Raw genomic sequence first — 15,720 nt, 5'->3', positions numbered from 1 at the left:
TGCCATGTGATTGGGTGATTAGAAATTTGCGTTAATTTGCATTATATATATATATATATATATATATATATATATATATATATATATATATATATATATATATATATATATATATATGATTTGCAAATAACAAAAATCCTTATTCTAGTCACAAAATAATTAAAAAAAAGCACTCAGATTCTGCTACAATGAAGTTATGCTATTGTAACAGATGTAGTATGCAGTTAGCATTGTTTTACTCAAATATACAAGGAGTTCCCTGAAAAAGACATTTGTTGCTCTAAAACCTGTATACAGTCAACCCCCGATTAATAAATTATAAATTCATAACATTTTTATTCAAAATTAAAAAAAAGCTTATGCTACACTATTTACAATAGTACAGTCAGATGGGAATCTGAGAACGGCACATTAAAGTACATTAATAAGGTAAAAATGTTGCAAAATAATAATACACTTTTTTGTGCACATGATTATTCTATATACAGGTTGGAACTTAAGTTACTGTACATAAGGTGCACAAACAAGTACATGATCCTGTTAGTGCCATAAGGTGGACAGCCTAAGAGACTGTAGAATAAAATGTGCATACATAAAACATACATTTTATTAACACATGTTTACGTAGAAAAAAATATAATGCTGGAAAATAAAATACTAGGAATCTGCATCAGCAGTACATCTGGACCGAAAATCTGGATCAGCAGTAAAAATTCCCAGCCATGATTTTCATTCGTTTTTGGACCCCTGTTAAATCCCTTTGGGTTGGTGGTATAACAGTAACAGTTTCAAATAGAGGTTCAGGTTGCTCTGTCTCAGTCGAGTCCTTCTCTAGACTACCTAAACTATGTAGCATTGCCCCTACTCTATACTGTGGTTTCTTATCTCCGACATCTAGCTGGTTCAGCAAAATTGGTTGTTTAGGAAGAAATTTCCATTTATCCATATTTAACTGTAACTCCTTTTCTTTCTCATGCAACTGTAATTCCCGTTGTTTGGGATGAAATTTCCAGTAATAAACTAGTCTCAATAGGATTCCTATAATGTAACTGAACATTAACAGAGCAATAAGTAGGTAAGGATAAATAGGTAGTGGACTAAGACGAGATGATTCCACAGATCTTCTCCACCACCACAGTCCCAGCAGCAGCATCATGTCCATCACCATAACCACATGGTAGATAATTCCTTTGTGTTTTGTATTTCCACTTGTTACATTAAACCAGCTAAAGTACCAGATGATGCCTACAGTGGCTCGGTACAGCCATTCTCCAGATTTAGAGTCCATGAAGTCTGTGTTCTGCCACCAGGCCCAGAGGAAAAGCAGCATCCACAGGGACAGGAAGTGAGCAGCAATGTAGCAGGGCAGGACGGAAGCAAATAGGGACACACATACTACACGTGGGCCAATCAGAAGCAAGTTCCATAAGAAGTAGATTACTGAGGAAGTCCATCCCATCCTAAACTTCTGAGGGACAAGCGCACGCATGTTGCGATGGAAGGATAACACGGTAAAGGAGAGTGAGGAAAGAGAGGCGAGGATTTTGATGACTGGAAATAGAAAGAAAAAATATTATAACATATCCAGAGACTAAATGGCAGGGTTTTTTGTACTGGTCTGACCTGTGAAAAAATGCAGTTCTGGCATCTCTATGATGAGTGCCATCATCAGGATGAGCTGTGGGGAGCTTTCAGAGAATGCCTCGAAAAGACGCAGCATGCTGAGGTCGTGATTCAGGTACACGGCAATTCCTTCTTTTAAAAGTTCACCCTGTTTAATGCTGGTAATTGAGATCTCCATTACGGCTGCAAACCTTCAGTGAAAAAAACCCCCCACAATTTGACACAAAGCACATTATTGTAGAGAATGTCTAGAATACACTATATTACTATATTACCACAACCAAAATGTTTGGATGCTGTGTAAAGTATAAGTATAAACAAAATGCAATGATTTGCAAATTTCATAAACCCATCTTTTACTTACAATAGAACATAGAAAACAAATCAAATGTTTAAAATTAGAATATATTCCATTTTAAGGGAAAAAATAAGGTCATTGTAATTTTTGATGGCTGCAACACAAAAAGTTGAGACAAGGCCATGTTTACCACTGTGGAGTATCACGTCTTCTGTCTGTAAACATCTGGGAACTGAGGATACCAGTTGCTGAAGAGAAATGGTGTCCCATATGTGTCAGATTCTAGCTTCTCAACATTTTTGGGTGTACTTTGTTGTATTTATTGTTCCATCATGCACCTAATATTTTCAAATGATGAAAAGTCTAGACTGCAGGAAGGCCAGTTCAACTCCTGGACTCATGCTATTGTAAGTCATGCTATTGTAATAGAAGCGGTATGACGTTAGCATTGTCTTGTTCAGAAATTTGGAAGGCCTTCTATTTTGTTTCACTAAAACCTATATATATTGCTAAGCATTGATGGAGCCTTTCCAAATCTGCAAGCGGCCCATTCCACAGGCACTAATGCACTCCCATACCATCAACGATTTTTTAACTGAGCGCTTATAACAAGCAAGATGCTCCCTATCCTCTTTAGTACGGAGGACGTGGTGTCCATGGTTTAAAAAAAAATAAACATTTTGATTCATCTGACCATAGAACAGTTTTCCACTTTGCCTCAGTACATTTTAAATGAGCTTGGGCCCAGATAGAAAGTTGACTTTCGGGATCATGTTCACTAATGCATTTTTCATTGCACTATAGAGAGTTAACCATTTGTGGATGACATGGCAAACTGTGTTCATAGATAATTATTTCTGCTGGTGTTAATGAGCCCATGCAGTAATTTCCATTACAGAATCATGACCGTTTTAAATACCGTGCCGCCTGAGATCACTTTTAAAACAGAACTTTTAAACAGTAAATGATGAGATATTCAACTGGTTTTAAATTTTATTCAGGAAAATTATTCTGAAATTGTTATATAATTTGTAGACACAGTCTTTCACAGATTGGTGAAGCTTTGCCCAAATTTACACCTGAGACTTAGTCTCTCTAAGATACACTATTTATACCCAATCATCTTACTGACCTGCTGTCAATTAACCTCATTAGGTGTGTAACCCAATTTAAAAAATAGGTTCTACTAATATTGTAGTTTCACTCCCAACCATAGGGGGCACTATTGGATTGAGTCAATTAGACCAGCATTTTATTTCCGTTTGCAATTCTTCTCCTCAGAAATGGCAGCAAAAATAAAACTTGTGGAATTCGAAACGCTGGTTTTGAAAGCAGAAAACTGAGGAAACACTGCCAAAGTAGAAACAATTGGAACTCCGGTGAGTGGAAGCACGTCTTGCTAAGTGTGTTGCTACTTATCACGTGTGCTAAAATTTTTACTAGGGAATTACCGTAAAAATAAAAACCAGTTGGAGTATGTAGAGTTATGTGAACAGTGAAAATCCAAACGAACTATGTGTCTTATAATTACATAAGGTTGATGTCCTTAGCTACATGCTTTATAGTGTTGCAATGCTAAAAGGTGTCTAAGGCCGCAGTACGTTAGCATCATTGTTGGTTGTTCAGTATGACCGAATACGATTATAAACATGATTATTATAACCGAGGTACATAGTCAATGTATTTATTTGTGTTAAATCGTGAATTTTTGATAGATTAGTAATCATGCTAATTTGTTTCCATGCTAAACCTGTGTTAAACAGGCTGATTTTGAATGTATTACAGTTCAAGAATACATTTGTAACTTTCTGTTGAATAACTGTACTTAATTATATATATATATATATTATAACAATACTTTCGTACATGGCTAGATCTTTTCTCTGTGTGTGTGTGTGTTTTCTCTTCTCCACATCGGACCACTTAAATAGCAGCAAACTATACCGATTCAGTAAATATTAACACATTGTTCAATAAAGTGACACTTTTATGGCTATTTGGGTCCAAAGTCCAAAACTAAGAGCTAAAAAAACAACTAATACATAACTTTACTTCACTGATCATTCTAAATTATACAGCAATATAATAAAGGACAGCTAAAAAAGTACGATTATAAGGAATTTGTGTATTATAGTCTACAAGATTTAATTTCTCAGTTAAAATCTGACACTCAAGCACACAAATTTAATGGTGGACCTCAAAAAAATTCTGAGATATATATTAGACTCAATATTGACTCCCAGTAGCTTCTCTAATAGATCCTATGACTGGAACCAAAGCGTTTTATCTTTTTTCAATTTCTGTTTGTCATTTCTCTTTCTACTTTCCATTAATTTATCTCGGTTCTATAAAACAAAAGAAAAAGCACAAACCTGACGAAGACTCCAAGCTGAAAGATGTGCACTATATTCATTAAACCGTGTCTACTGATGAATTTCTCGACATTAGTCTCCAGGTTTTTGGAAGAATCCGTGTACCAGAGCCAGCTGAAGATCTGTAGTAGAACTGAGGAAGTGAGTAAAATGCATAATAACAAACCCATGGAGAAGTATTTCTGCTCTTCATAAAGGGACACGATAGCCCACACGTCCAGTGCAATGTCCACGAGGAACAGAAGCAGAGAGAGCACAGAAAATGTCACATCTGACCACAAAAAATGGAACGGAAAACCTTCTTCCATTGCATAAGCTCAGACGTTATCTTTCTGAAACCAAAACCAGCCTGAAGCACAAAATGAAAGCAGTTGTAATATTCTACTATTGGCTAAGAGGCCTCCCTCTTTACGTAACACCATGTAAATATGTCATGGCGCATGATTCATTGGCAGGCTTTACAAGGAATAAGGGAAGTAAACATTGCACCTGTTTCACAGTCTAGATAAAAGTACAAACAGTGACACACATGGTTCAAACAGTAATAGTGGCATATTTCATTTACATTCTGCACAGTTTCCTGAATTCAGATGCAGGTTAGCAGTAGAAATTCCCAGCCATGTTTTTTATCCTTTTGTGTATTCCAGGGACAGTGTTTTGAATTGGAGCTTAAACTGTAAGCTCAGGTTCAGGGGACTCACCCGAGACTGCCATTAGAATAGTAATACATTCTTCATAACATTCTAGTTTCATCTTGGGATCTTGATATTTCTGATCTTCCTGATCTGTAAAACTGGTTTCTTGGAATGAAATGTTCAGTAATAAACCAGTTTTAGTAGGTAGATGAACATCAACATTACAGTAAGTATGTAAGGATTAATAGGTAGTGGACTACGAAGAGCTGATTTCACAGATCTCCACCACCACCACCATACACACAGCAGCAGGATCATGACCATACTCAAAGTTAATGGACGGATGTATGGATTGACTGAGTGATTTATTGATTTCCAGATCACAGATATACAACAAAGTACAATCAACAACATATAGAAGAATATTAAAGCTAGATAAAATAAAAAAAGGTCAAAATGAGAAAAAGGGTAAAATTATTTAAATAAATAAAAAAATACACTGATACATTGTTTACACTCGTGCAGTCAGATGGGAATCTGAGAACTGCACATTAAAGTGCATTGTAATGAGGTAAAAATGTTGCAAAATAATATTCTGTTTCTATACAACCAATGAGTCTGTAGATTACCGTGTAAATATACATGCAGTACACATTTTATTTACAAGTTTCTTTATTAAAAATATAATTCTGGGAATAAAATACTCAAGATCTTTTGCTGATATAAAATCAGGATTAGCAGTAAAAATTCATGGTCATGTTTTTCATCCGTTTGTAGGCACCCAACGACCCCATCCTTTGGATCGGAGCTGTAACAGTAACTTCGGGTTCAAGTAAGGATGCAGGTTTCGGTTCCCGCATCTCACTTGAGTCCGTCTCTTCAGTACCTCCAGTACATAGCATTGATTTTGCTTTAGTCTCTGGCTTATCATCTTGTTTATCTACCTGGATCTGTAAGTCTGATTGTTTAGGAAGAAATTTGCAGTAATTAATCAGAAAGTTTCTTTTTCTTTGTGTCAGGACTGAATCTGTGAGGATATATTCCTCTTCTTTCTCACACAACTGTAATTCATTTGGTTTGGGACGAAGTTTCCAGTGATAAACTAATTTTAGTAGGATTCCTATAATGTAGCTGAACATTAACAAAGCAATAACTATGTAGGGATTAAAAGGTAGTGGACTAAGACGAGCTGATTCCACAGTTATCCTCCACCACCATAATCCCACCAATAGCATCATGTCCATCACCATAACCGCATGGTAGATAATTCCTATGCGTCCTGTATTTCCACTTGTTACATTAAACCAGCTGAAGTACCAGATGAGGCCTACAGTGGCTCGGTACAGCCATTCTCCAGATTTAGAGTCCATGAAGTCTGTGTTCTGCCACCAGGCCCAGAGAAAAAGCAGCATCCACAGGGACAGGAAGTGAGCAGCAATGTAGCAGGGCAGGACGGAAGCAAAGAGGGACACACATACTATACGAGAACCAATCAAAAGCAGGTTCCACAGGAAATAAATTACTGAGGAAATCCATCCCATCTTAAACTTCTCGAAGAGGAATGAAAGCATGAAGCAATGGTAGGACAACATGGTGATGGAGATCGAGGAAAGAGAGGCGAGGATTTTAATGACTGAAAACAGAAAAACAAATATTATCATAAAATTCAGAGACTGAATGACAAATATTTCTTTTTGTCCTGGTCTCACCTGTGAAGAAATGCAGTTCTGGCATCTCCATGATGAGCGTCACCATCAGGACGAGCTGTGGAGCGCTTTCGGAGAATGCCTCGAACAGACGCAGCATGCTGAGGTCTTGATTCAGGTACACGGAAAGTCGTTTTTTTAAAGGTTCACCCAATTTACACCTGTTACTTGATATTTCTATTACGGCTGCAAACCTTCGGGTGAAATTGCAAGAAATTGCAGTATATGAGCAACATTATGCAGATATTCTCCTTAAACTGATTCGACATCACCAGAGGTGGGAAGTAATGAAGTACAAATACTTCGTTATTGTACTTAAGTAGATTTTTGCTGGTATCAGTATTTTATTTCACTTTTTCTTTTTTGGACTTTTTACTTTCACTCATTATATTTTTATACAAATATTTGTACTTTCTACTTCGTACATTTTCCAAACAGACTCGATACTTTAGTTTTAATTTTAAACACAAGTATCTGTACTTAGCCACATTTGACAGAATGTCTAGAATTCTCTATATTACTACAGTTTCCCTAAGACCTTAAATCTGATGATGTTCCTATACACAAATGTGGTTGTTTGTAGGAACATTGTAGTGAAACAGAGCCCTGACCTCCTTCACCCCAATAATAATAATTTTTTTCACTACAGTACATGGCTAAACTATTCCGAGTGTGTTTTCCACGTTGGACCCCAATTCAGGGAAAATTTGTTAAAAGGACACTTTTATGGCTATTTGGATTAAGTTGCCAATACTAATACTAATAGGTAACTTTACTTCATTGTTCATTCTGATTATACAAAAATGTGATACCTGAAACTGTCAATCGATTAAAATATTTAAACACGATTAATCAAATGACGGTCATGAGTTATCTCATGATTAATTGCAACTTAATCACACATTTCAAGTTTTTACTACTCTAATCAACATGGGCATGGACAAATATTGATGCTTAATGCAAATGTATGTTTACTATTAGTAAATCCAAACTGAACATAAGAGCATAAAAACAAAATATTCTTTGAATATTATTTAAAAACATTTTTTGAAGTTTTTTAAACTACGTAAACTAGGTCACGAAATGGAACTTTTGCTTTGTTTCCACACGGATGGTTTAAATTGTCGGATGTGCGCATCATGGCGGATTTTGGTGCTTGATTTGAGACTTGCCGCATCAGTAAAACAAATGATTAGTGAATAAAGATCATTTTTTTTTGCTGGAGTTTATTATATTTTAATATCTGAGTAAATAAAGGACAATGTGAAGAAATGTGTGTTGCGTTGAAGGTTTTAATTTCACCTCTTTTATTTATATATTTTTTTTAGTGTCGTTAAAATTCTTTTGCGTTAACGCGTTATTTTTCACAGCTCTATCTGAAACCTGAATAAAGTCGGATTTTTAGGAATTATTCAATTATAAATCTACAAAATTCTATTTCTCTTACATTTCAAATTAGAAATGTAACCTCAAGAAATTCAGAAAAATAAACTGGAATCAATATTAACTCAAATAGATCCTGATACTGGAAGCAAAGCCTTTAATCTTTTTATAGTACTGTTTAATTAATTTCTCTCACTTCTTCCCACTGATTTTTCTCGCTATATAAAAAGAAAGCAAAAGCACAAACCTGGTGAAGACTCCAAGCTGGAAGATGTGCACTATATTCATTAACCAGGGTCTGCTGATGAATTCCTCGACATTAGTCTTTAGGTTTTTGGAAGAATCAGTGTACCATATCCAGCTATAGATCTGCAGGAGAACTGAGGAACTGAGCAAAATGCATACCAACAATCCCATGGAGAAGTATTTCTGCTCTTCATAAAAGGACACTATAGCCCACAGGTCCAGCGCAATGTCCACGAGAAACAGCAGCAGAGACAGCACAGAAAATCGTACAGCTGACTGCAAAAAATTTAAAGGAAACCCTTCCTCCATGGCATAAGCTCGGACGTTAATCATAGAAATCAAGCAAGAGCTTTCGAAACACAAAATGAAAGCAGTTCTTATATTGTACTACGTGACATCACACATCATATGTAAAGGTGTTTTAATGTATGATTCATGGGAAACCAGGCCATACAGCAAAACAGGGAAGTGATACGATTCACACAGTTTTCATTCGAGAAAAATATAGGAAGTGTCTACACTGGCATTTCCAACATTTCAAAATGAATCCTGGATTTAAACAGCAGTCCAGTACAGCAGTATCCAGTACAGCAGTATTGACTTGCATATTAAATTTACATTCTGCACAGTTTTCTGAACTCAGATCCAAGTTAGCAGTAGAAATTCCCAGCCATGATTCTTATCCTTTTGTGGATTCCAGTGTTTGGAGTTTGAGATAAAACTGTGCATTCAGGTTCAGCTTTATGAGTCTCACCCAAGTCTGTCTTTAGAATACTAATACATTCTTCATCACGTTTTATTTTCAGATGTGGCTCCTGATCTTTCCTATTGATCTGTAAAACTGGTTTCTTGGGATGAAGTTTCCAGTAATAAAACAGTTTTAGTAGGATTCCTATAATGTAGATGAACGTCAACATTGCAATAAGTAGGTAAGGATTAATAGGTAGTGGACTAAGACTAGCTGTTTCCAAAGATCTCCTCCACCACCATAAACCCAGCAGCAGCATCATGTCCATTACCATAACCACATGGTAGATAATTCCTTTGCTTTTAATATTTCCACTTGTTACATTAAACCAGCTGAAGTACCAGATGAGGCCTACAGTGGCTCGGTACAGCCATTCTCCAAATTTAGTGTCCATGAAGTCTGTGTTCTGCCACCAGGCCCAGAAGAAAAACAGCATCCACAGGGAAAGGAAGTGAGCTGGGAGATAGCAGGGCAACGTAGATGCAAAGAGCGACACGCATGCTACACGTGGGCCAATCAGAAGCAAGTTCCACAGAAAGTAGATTACTGAGGAAGTCCATCCCATCTTAAACTTCTCAGAAACAAACACACGCATGTTGCGATGGTAGGATAACACGGTAAAGGCAAGAGCGGAAAGAGAGCCGAGGATTTTAATGACTGGGAAAACAAATTAAAAATATTTTATAGAATTTACAATATATACAAAAAATTTAAAATTTGATTTTTTTTCTGGACTGACCTGTAAAGGACTGCATCTCCTTCATCTCTATGATGAGAGCGGTCATCAGGACGATCTGTGGAGCGCTTTCGGAGAACGCCTCAAACACACGCAACATGCTGAGATCATGATTTATGTATATGGTGACCCCTTTTGGGAAAACGTTTCTCTGTTTGAAGCCACAAGTTGAGATCTCCATTGTGGCTGCAAACCTTTAGAGGAGATTGCAGGACATTAGGCACCGTGCAGACACTCAATCAACCAATGGTGTTACTTACAGATATATAGTGTAACCTACCCACAAATGTATCGACTACTTTAACTCTCTGTAGTGAATAAAGGTTCAGATATATAATTTGTTATCTTATAGAAGACACAGAGCTTTGAATCACTTCTACATTATTATTTTTTTATCTATATAAAAAGAAAACAAACCTGAGGAAGAGTCCAAATTGGCAGATGTGCACCAAAGGTAGTAAACCATGTGTGCTGAAGAATCTTTCTACTTTGGTCTCCAGGATTCTGGAGGAATCGGTGTACCAGAGCCAGCTGAAGATCTGCAGGAGAACTGAGGAACTGACCAAAAGGCATATCAGCAATCCCATGGAGAAGTATTTCTCTTCTTTATACAGGCAGTCTATGGCCCACAGATCCAGCACCACGTCTACAAGGAAAAGAATCAACGAGAGCAGAGAAAACATGACATCTGAAGGCCCGAACTTGAAAGATAAATCTTCCTCCATGGTTTATGAGGAAAACCAAGCTACAGCTTTGAAGTGTTGAAATGAAATCGAATCCAGTTTTTGCCTGTATGCTGCGGGTTTGTGTGAGACGCTTCCCACTGCTGCGTCACTCAGCCATAATTATGATCCCTGTACACAGTCTGGAAATGACATGGAAATGGAAATGAAATGCAGGAAGAAAATGATACTCTAAAGAAATCTACGCACAAATCGGCACACGATAAACACACTTACAACCACGTGACTATACATTGAGATGCATATTACAGAGTGTGAATACATATTCCTTGCATTTCTGTTCTGAAATTGAACAGCGGAAAACCTGGAAAAATTCCAATCTTACTTTCAAAGGTCCTGCTCATGCCCGAGCATGTCTGTACGCTAAAAGTCAAGACAGATGCAGCAACAGGTTTTATTTTATTTAACGGCACTGATATATTGTTATGCTGCAGTGTTGACTGGCTTTGGCTGGAATTCAAACCAAAGGCTAATAATACATGGATTTAAAAACATTCCTGTCCTGTAGGGCGATTTATGTACCAGTCAAAGCCTTTTGTTTTTGTTTAACATGGTAAAACATATAAAAATGATTTTATATCTAGATGTTAGACACCTTAGAACATTGTGTCCCATTTTGTTTCTTATTTCACAAATAATTAGAAATATTGGAGCAATGGACTGATATTGAATGCCTACTCGGTCATTTGCTGTCCAGGGACCAATGCTGTGGAATGCACTTCCAGCACACATACGATGCATCACTGAGCTGAGTATTTTTAAATCGCAGTTGAAAACTCATTTATTCAGACAAGCTTTTAACACGTAGCCCTGAATCAACTGCTATTTTATGTTCATTGTGTCTTATTTTTTATTTTCTTAAGTATTTATTTATTTTTTAATATATTACTTTTAATTAAATTTTTATTTTATTTTTAATATTTATTTTTGCTTTACTGGAAAGCGCCTTGTGCTCCTGTTGGTGTTTGTAATGCGCTTTATAAATAAAGTTTGATTGATTGATTGATTGATTGATACTCTTGGTTTCATCTGTAAAAACTGCACTTGTTAAAACGGATAAACCAACATGAAGACCAGAGAGCTGTCTATGGGAGAAGAGTAAGCCATTTCGAAGATTGTATTATTATACAATCAATGGGAAAAGGCAATAATCAATTTGGAATGTTCTGAAAATGAAAGAAAGACAGTGTACTGAGCAACAGACATCGAATTGGTCTTCTTCTTCAAAAAAAGTCGAAAACACCAATTGGTGATGTCTTTTTTTCATATTTAACTTTTAATCTCAAACCTAAATGTCTTTAGTGTAACAGAAAAACCAATGAACTGGCCTTGACGTCCCAATACTTTTGGAAGGAACTGTACATATGGATTCATATTTATTATATACACTAAACCAAGCACATATTATACATGTATTATTATTATTGTTATTGTTCCACATTTTTGAAAATATGCCAACCAACATGTACACACGCCACTCATCTGAGCTCTCGGTGTCTCTGTGGTTAGAGCTGACTGTCATCACCGAGCACATGTATTGCATGAGACACTTAAGGTATTGTGTGTTTGTTTGCGTGAATGGATCAGCTGCAAGAGGGTGATGCAGTGGTCAGTGCCCTCTCTTGGAACGCTTCTGGAAGCCAAACCAATAACAAGAAAGCTTCAGTTTCTCATTAAACATATTTAAACCTTTAATAACCTTTATTAAAGATATTTTCTTACTTCTGCTTTCAATATTGCTGCGTTTACTGTTATTCCATGTGAACAATCGTGTAATGTTTGGTGAAAGGGATCGTCTACGACAAAAAAATCAGTGTTGCTGTTTTAGCTTTTGGTCTACAATTGCTATGCAATATATTGACACAAACTGAAGTTTTTTATAGAAGTCTCCATTAGTGAACTTGTTAAAATAAGCATCAATAAATTTCCTGGTTATTTAATACTTGCACCTTTCGACCATGTAGTACACAGTTATAGAAGGGTGTTATTAATATCACCCAGATCAGGTGTCACCCAAATGAAGGTTGGTTTCTTCATCACACATGCATAAGAGTAGTCTGAAATTCATTACTTTGTACATGGAAACTTAATAGGACATTTTGTCTGTGAAAAGAAGTCACTTGAATTAGCAGTAGAAATTCACAGCCATGTATCTCATCCTCTTGTGGAGGCCATCCGTGCTTCTTTGAGTCAGGCTGGAAAATGTGAGTGCAGATTCAGGCTTCTGACTTGAATCCACTGTATCATAACCCTGAACCTGTGGTATCATCTGTAACTCCTCATCTTTCTCATCTATCCATAAGTCTGGCTGTTTGGGATGAAATTTCCAGTAATAAAACATTTTCAGTAGGACTCCTATAATGTAGATGAACATTAACATAGCAAGAAGTAGGTAGAGATTAATAGGGAGTGGACTAAGGCGAGCAGATTTCACAGATCTCCTCCACCAATATAATCCCAACAGAAGCATCATGTCCATTCCTATAACCATATTGTAGATGGTTCCTTTGTATTTAGTCCAGCCGCTATTATTTTTATTTCCATTTACATTAAACCAGCTGAAGTACCAGATGAGGCCTACAGTGGCTCGGTTCAGCCATTCCATATCTTTATTGTTCATTAGGTCTGTGTTCTGCCACCAAACCCAGAGGACCAGCAGCATCCACACGGACAGGAAATGAGCTGGGACATAGCAGGGCAGGGTGGAGGCAAAGAGGGACACACACATTACACGCGGCCCAATAAGGAGCAGGTTCCACAGGAAGTAAATTATCGAGGAAGTCCATCCCATTTTTAATTTCTCAGGAACGAAAGCACACATGGTACGATGGTAGGATAACACAGTGAAGGAGAGAGAGGAAAGCGAGCTGATGATTTTGATAACTAAAAAAAAGGAGAATAATACATTATTATTATTATTATTATTATTATTCAGCAATGAAAAGTGAATAGACCAACTATCAAATGAAAATTTTGATTGTGACCTGTGAAGGGCTGACAGTCTTCCATCTGGATGATGTTCGTTGTCATTAGGACGATCTGTGGAGCACTTTCAGAGAACGCTTTGAACAGACCCAGAGTGCTGAGGTCGTAGCTTAGACTCTCGGTGTCCTGGTTTTGGGATGTGTGCTTCTTTTCAAAGCGGCTGATTGAGAGTTCCAACATACCTAAACACCTACAGGGCAAATAAATAAATCAACAATAATAATGCAATAAAATAAAGTACCCCCATAGTGGTGTTCGTTTAAATCCCGAAGATGTCTCAGGCATCAGCTGAGACATCATCACTAGCCTGGGTGAAAATTGTCAAGTAAAGGAACTTATGCAGAAACAAGTTCAAAAGTATGGTATAAAAATAATTGTGTGGTGCAAGGTGACCTGAGGTAAAGCATGTACACTGTTGATTATTATTATTCTCAACATGTGTAAATTCTACATACAGGTAAGAAGCTAATTAAGTAGCCCCAAGCAGCCCATTTTTGGTGTCTGTATCAGCCCTTCCTGTACATAATGCTAGATTTGCAATAAATTTACATAATAGCCATGCTGCTGTATGCTTCCTGACTACATGCTACTCGTTGCCTTGAGCATGTCGTTGTAGAGATATTCAAGTTCAGCTTTCTTCTGCTTGTAAAGACGTTACAAACATCTACATCTTACAGCATGCTAGACAGGTTTCGTCAGAGTTGACTTTGTAGCCCAAGATATGCCTGCCTTAATACACAGACTTACCTTTGATCTAAAAACAAACTATGCTAGCAGTGTGCAGCTAGTACACATTTCAAATCCTGTTCCAGCACTTTCTGCCAAACAACATGTTGAAAAAACCCTACTAACGCATAGCAGACAGTCAGAAAGAAATTATTTAAAATAGAAAAAAACTGATTTTGTTACATTAAAATACTCTAAACACAAACCTGAGAAAGACTCCAAGCTGCAAAATGTGCACCAGGCCAAGTAATTCATGTTCCTTCATAAACCTCTCTATATTGCTGTTAATCTTTTCAGAAGAATCAAAGTACCAGAGCCAGCTGAAGATCTGCAGAAGCACCGAGGAACTGATTATTAAAAACAGAAACACTCCCATGAAGAGGTATTTCTGCTCATAATAAAAGGACAGCGTGGCCCACACATTTGCTGCAACGTTCCAGAAGAAGAGAAGCAAGGACAGCAAAGCCGCAAGAATGTCCAAAGCAAGAGACCAAACCGAAACTTTTTCCTTCATGGCATGGGCTGGGATCATGCCATGTCTAGATTGTAGCTAAGATGACCTGAACAGAAATGAAAGCTAGCGTCTGAGGGCAAATGCAAACCCAAACCCGCACTTGAACTAAAAGAGCGTGGGAGATTTACACCTTGCCTAAACACTCCTACCCGACATTTGTCACACACCCTTTTCTTTTGAACCACTATTGTTTGCTGGTACATTCTTGATCATGAGTGATAGCAAATGAACCTGCACTGTACACCTTCAGAAACAAAGGTACCAAGGTACTAAGCATTCTCTCTTGTTTTGCCTTCGAGTTATGCAGGTATCATTTCTACTTTTAGCCTTATAAACTTGGCCTACAAAGGTGCATATAATAAAAGATTTTAAGGTAAATTATGTGTTTTCAGATGAAATATATATATATATATATATATATATATATATATATATATATATATATATATATATATATATATATATATAGCACAAACTGGAGTAAAGGGCAGTGGTGTAAAGAATTTGAGTAAATGTGCTTTTTTTACTGTACTTAAGTAATTTTTTTATCCACTTTCTAGTTTTACTGAGTATCAAAGACATATGCAACATTTACTCTCTATTTAACTAAATTTTAATTCAATATACAGTAAATCCCTAAGTTTTGACGGCTCAGCTTGTGTTCGAACTTACGAGGATGATAGCGATACGTAAAAAATGTTAAAAATATTGACATTTTTACGTAGCATTTTTAATTTTCGAATGATACATTAGGATGCTCCGAGGATGCACCCATCTCCCGCCTTGTGAGAAGCCTAACTCTTGTCAGTGGTTGACAGATTTCAGTGTTTTTGATGTTTCAAAGCCAATTTTTACGTCTCATTTTTTTAAGAGCACTGAGACAGAGCAGGTCCTTCTCCGTCCACCACTTGCGAACCAGTGCTCTTGCACATGCCTGTTGCCACATACTTGTAAATTGTAAAGTTCAAACATTACGATAATACTGTAATTATTTAATAATTTACC

At 36.8% G+C, this 15,720-nt stretch overlaps 3 protein-coding genes and 1 long non-coding RNA gene across 7 annotated transcripts; all 4 read right to left on the bottom strand.

The window, feature by feature from the left end:
- Positions 1-321: 321 nt before the first annotated feature.
- Positions 322-4,677, bottom strand: LOC310728011 (XK-related protein 8-like). Its single transcript, XM_083545039.1, has 3 exons — positions 4,294-4,677; positions 1,624-1,814; positions 322-1,551 (listed from the first exon to the last, which is right to left on the bottom strand). Exons 1-3 carry the CDS (start codon positions 4,599-4,601, stop codon positions 701-703), a joined length of 1,350 nt encoding a protein of 449 aa, XP_083401165.1. The 5' UTR covers positions 4,602-4,677; the 3' UTR covers positions 322-700.
- On the bottom strand, positions 3,768-4,254 carry LOC310728014. Its single transcript, XR_014534162.1, has 2 exons — positions 3,835-4,254; positions 3,768-3,804 (listed from the first exon to the last, which is right to left on the bottom strand). It is a non-coding gene; the product is annotated as an uncharacterized lncRNA (long non-coding RNA).
- Positions 4,678-5,282: 605 nt separating the features above from the next.
- On the bottom strand, positions 5,283-11,042 carry LOC310728010 (XK-related protein 8-like). Of its 4 annotated transcripts, none has more exons than XM_083545037.1 (4): positions 9,751-9,883; positions 8,265-8,386; positions 6,638-6,828; positions 5,283-6,561 (listed from the first exon to the last, which is right to left on the bottom strand). In XM_083545037.1, the coding sequence occupies exons 2-4, from the start codon at positions 8,303-8,305 to the stop codon at positions 5,663-5,665; spliced, it is 1,131 nt and encodes a 376-aa protein (XP_083401163.1). In that variant the 5' UTR covers positions 8,306-8,386; positions 9,751-9,883; the 3' UTR covers positions 5,283-5,662. The 4 variants fall into 4 exon arrangements, with proteins under 4 accessions (XP_083401163.1, XP_083401161.1, XP_083401164.1 ...); XM_083545036.1 differs by lacking the exons at positions 5,283-6,561; positions 6,638-6,828; positions 8,265-8,386 and adding exons at positions 8,427-9,668; positions 10,165-10,612; positions 10,816-11,042 and having other exon boundaries at positions 9,751-9,941; XM_083545035.1 differs by lacking the exon at positions 9,751-9,883 and having other exon boundaries at positions 8,265-8,905.
- Positions 11,043-11,903: 861 nt separating this feature from the next.
- On the bottom strand, positions 11,904-14,949 carry LOC310728012 (XK-related protein 8-like). Its single transcript, XM_083545040.1, has 3 exons — positions 14,408-14,949; positions 13,475-13,665; positions 11,904-13,373 (listed from the first exon to the last, which is right to left on the bottom strand). The coding sequence occupies exons 1-3, from the start codon at positions 14,731-14,733 to the stop codon at positions 12,616-12,618; spliced, it is 1,275 nt and encodes a 424-aa protein (XP_083401166.1). The 5' UTR covers positions 14,734-14,949; the 3' UTR covers positions 11,904-12,615.
- Between the last annotated feature and the right edge of the window lie 771 nt (positions 14,950-15,720).

This window comes from Silurus aristotelis (genome assembly GCF_946808225.1).
Source record: "Silurus aristotelis genome assembly, chromosome: 6".
In the NCBI taxonomy this organism is placed as follows: domain Eukaryota; kingdom Metazoa; phylum Chordata; class Actinopteri; order Siluriformes; family Siluridae; genus Silurus; species Silurus aristotelis.
This window is presented reverse-complemented; position numbering and strand designations above follow the sequence as displayed.

What these genes read in the sequence shown, in the direction of transcription:
- LOC310728011 (XM_083545039.1), bottom strand. Translation starts at nt 4,601, where the DNA reads ATGGAAGAAGGTTTTCCGTTCCATTTTTTGTGGTCAGATGTGACATTT. An exon ending in CAGCTTGGAGTCTTCGTCAG is followed by an intron (nt 1,815 to 4,293) that starts GTTTGTGCTTTT and finishes TTTTCACTGAAG; the next exon opens with GTTTGCAGCCGTAATGGAGA. An exon ending in AGAACTGCATTTTTTCACAG is followed by an intron (nt 1,552 to 1,623) that starts GTCAGACCAGTA and finishes TTCTATTTCCAG; the next exon opens with TCATCAAAATCCTCGCCTCT.
- LOC310728010 (XM_083545035.1), bottom strand. Translation starts at nt 8,596, where the DNA reads ATGATTAACGTCCGAGCTTATGCCATGGAGGAAGGGTTTCCTTTAAAT. An exon ending in CAGCTTGGAGTCTTCACCAG is followed by an intron (nt 6,829 to 8,264) that starts GTTTGTGCTTTT and finishes TTTCACCCGAAG; the next exon opens with GTTTGCAGCCGTAATAGAAA. An exon ending in AGAACTGCATTTCTTCACAG is followed by an intron (nt 6,562 to 6,637) that starts GTGAGACCAGGA and finishes TTCTGTTTTCAG; the next exon opens with TCATTAAAATCCTCGCCTCT.
- LOC310728012 (XM_083545040.1), bottom strand. Translation starts at nt 14,733, where the DNA reads ATGATCCCAGCCCATGCCATGAAGGAAAAAGTTTCGGTTTGGTCTCTT. An exon ending in CAGCTTGGAGTCTTTCTCAG is followed by an intron (nt 13,666 to 14,407) that starts GTTTGTGTTTAG and finishes TTTGCCCTGTAG; the next exon opens with GTGTTTAGGTATGTTGGAAC. An exon ending in AGACTGTCAGCCCTTCACAG is followed by an intron (nt 13,374 to 13,474) that starts GTCACAATCAAA and finishes CCTTTTTTTTAG; the next exon opens with TTATCAAAATCATCAGCTCG.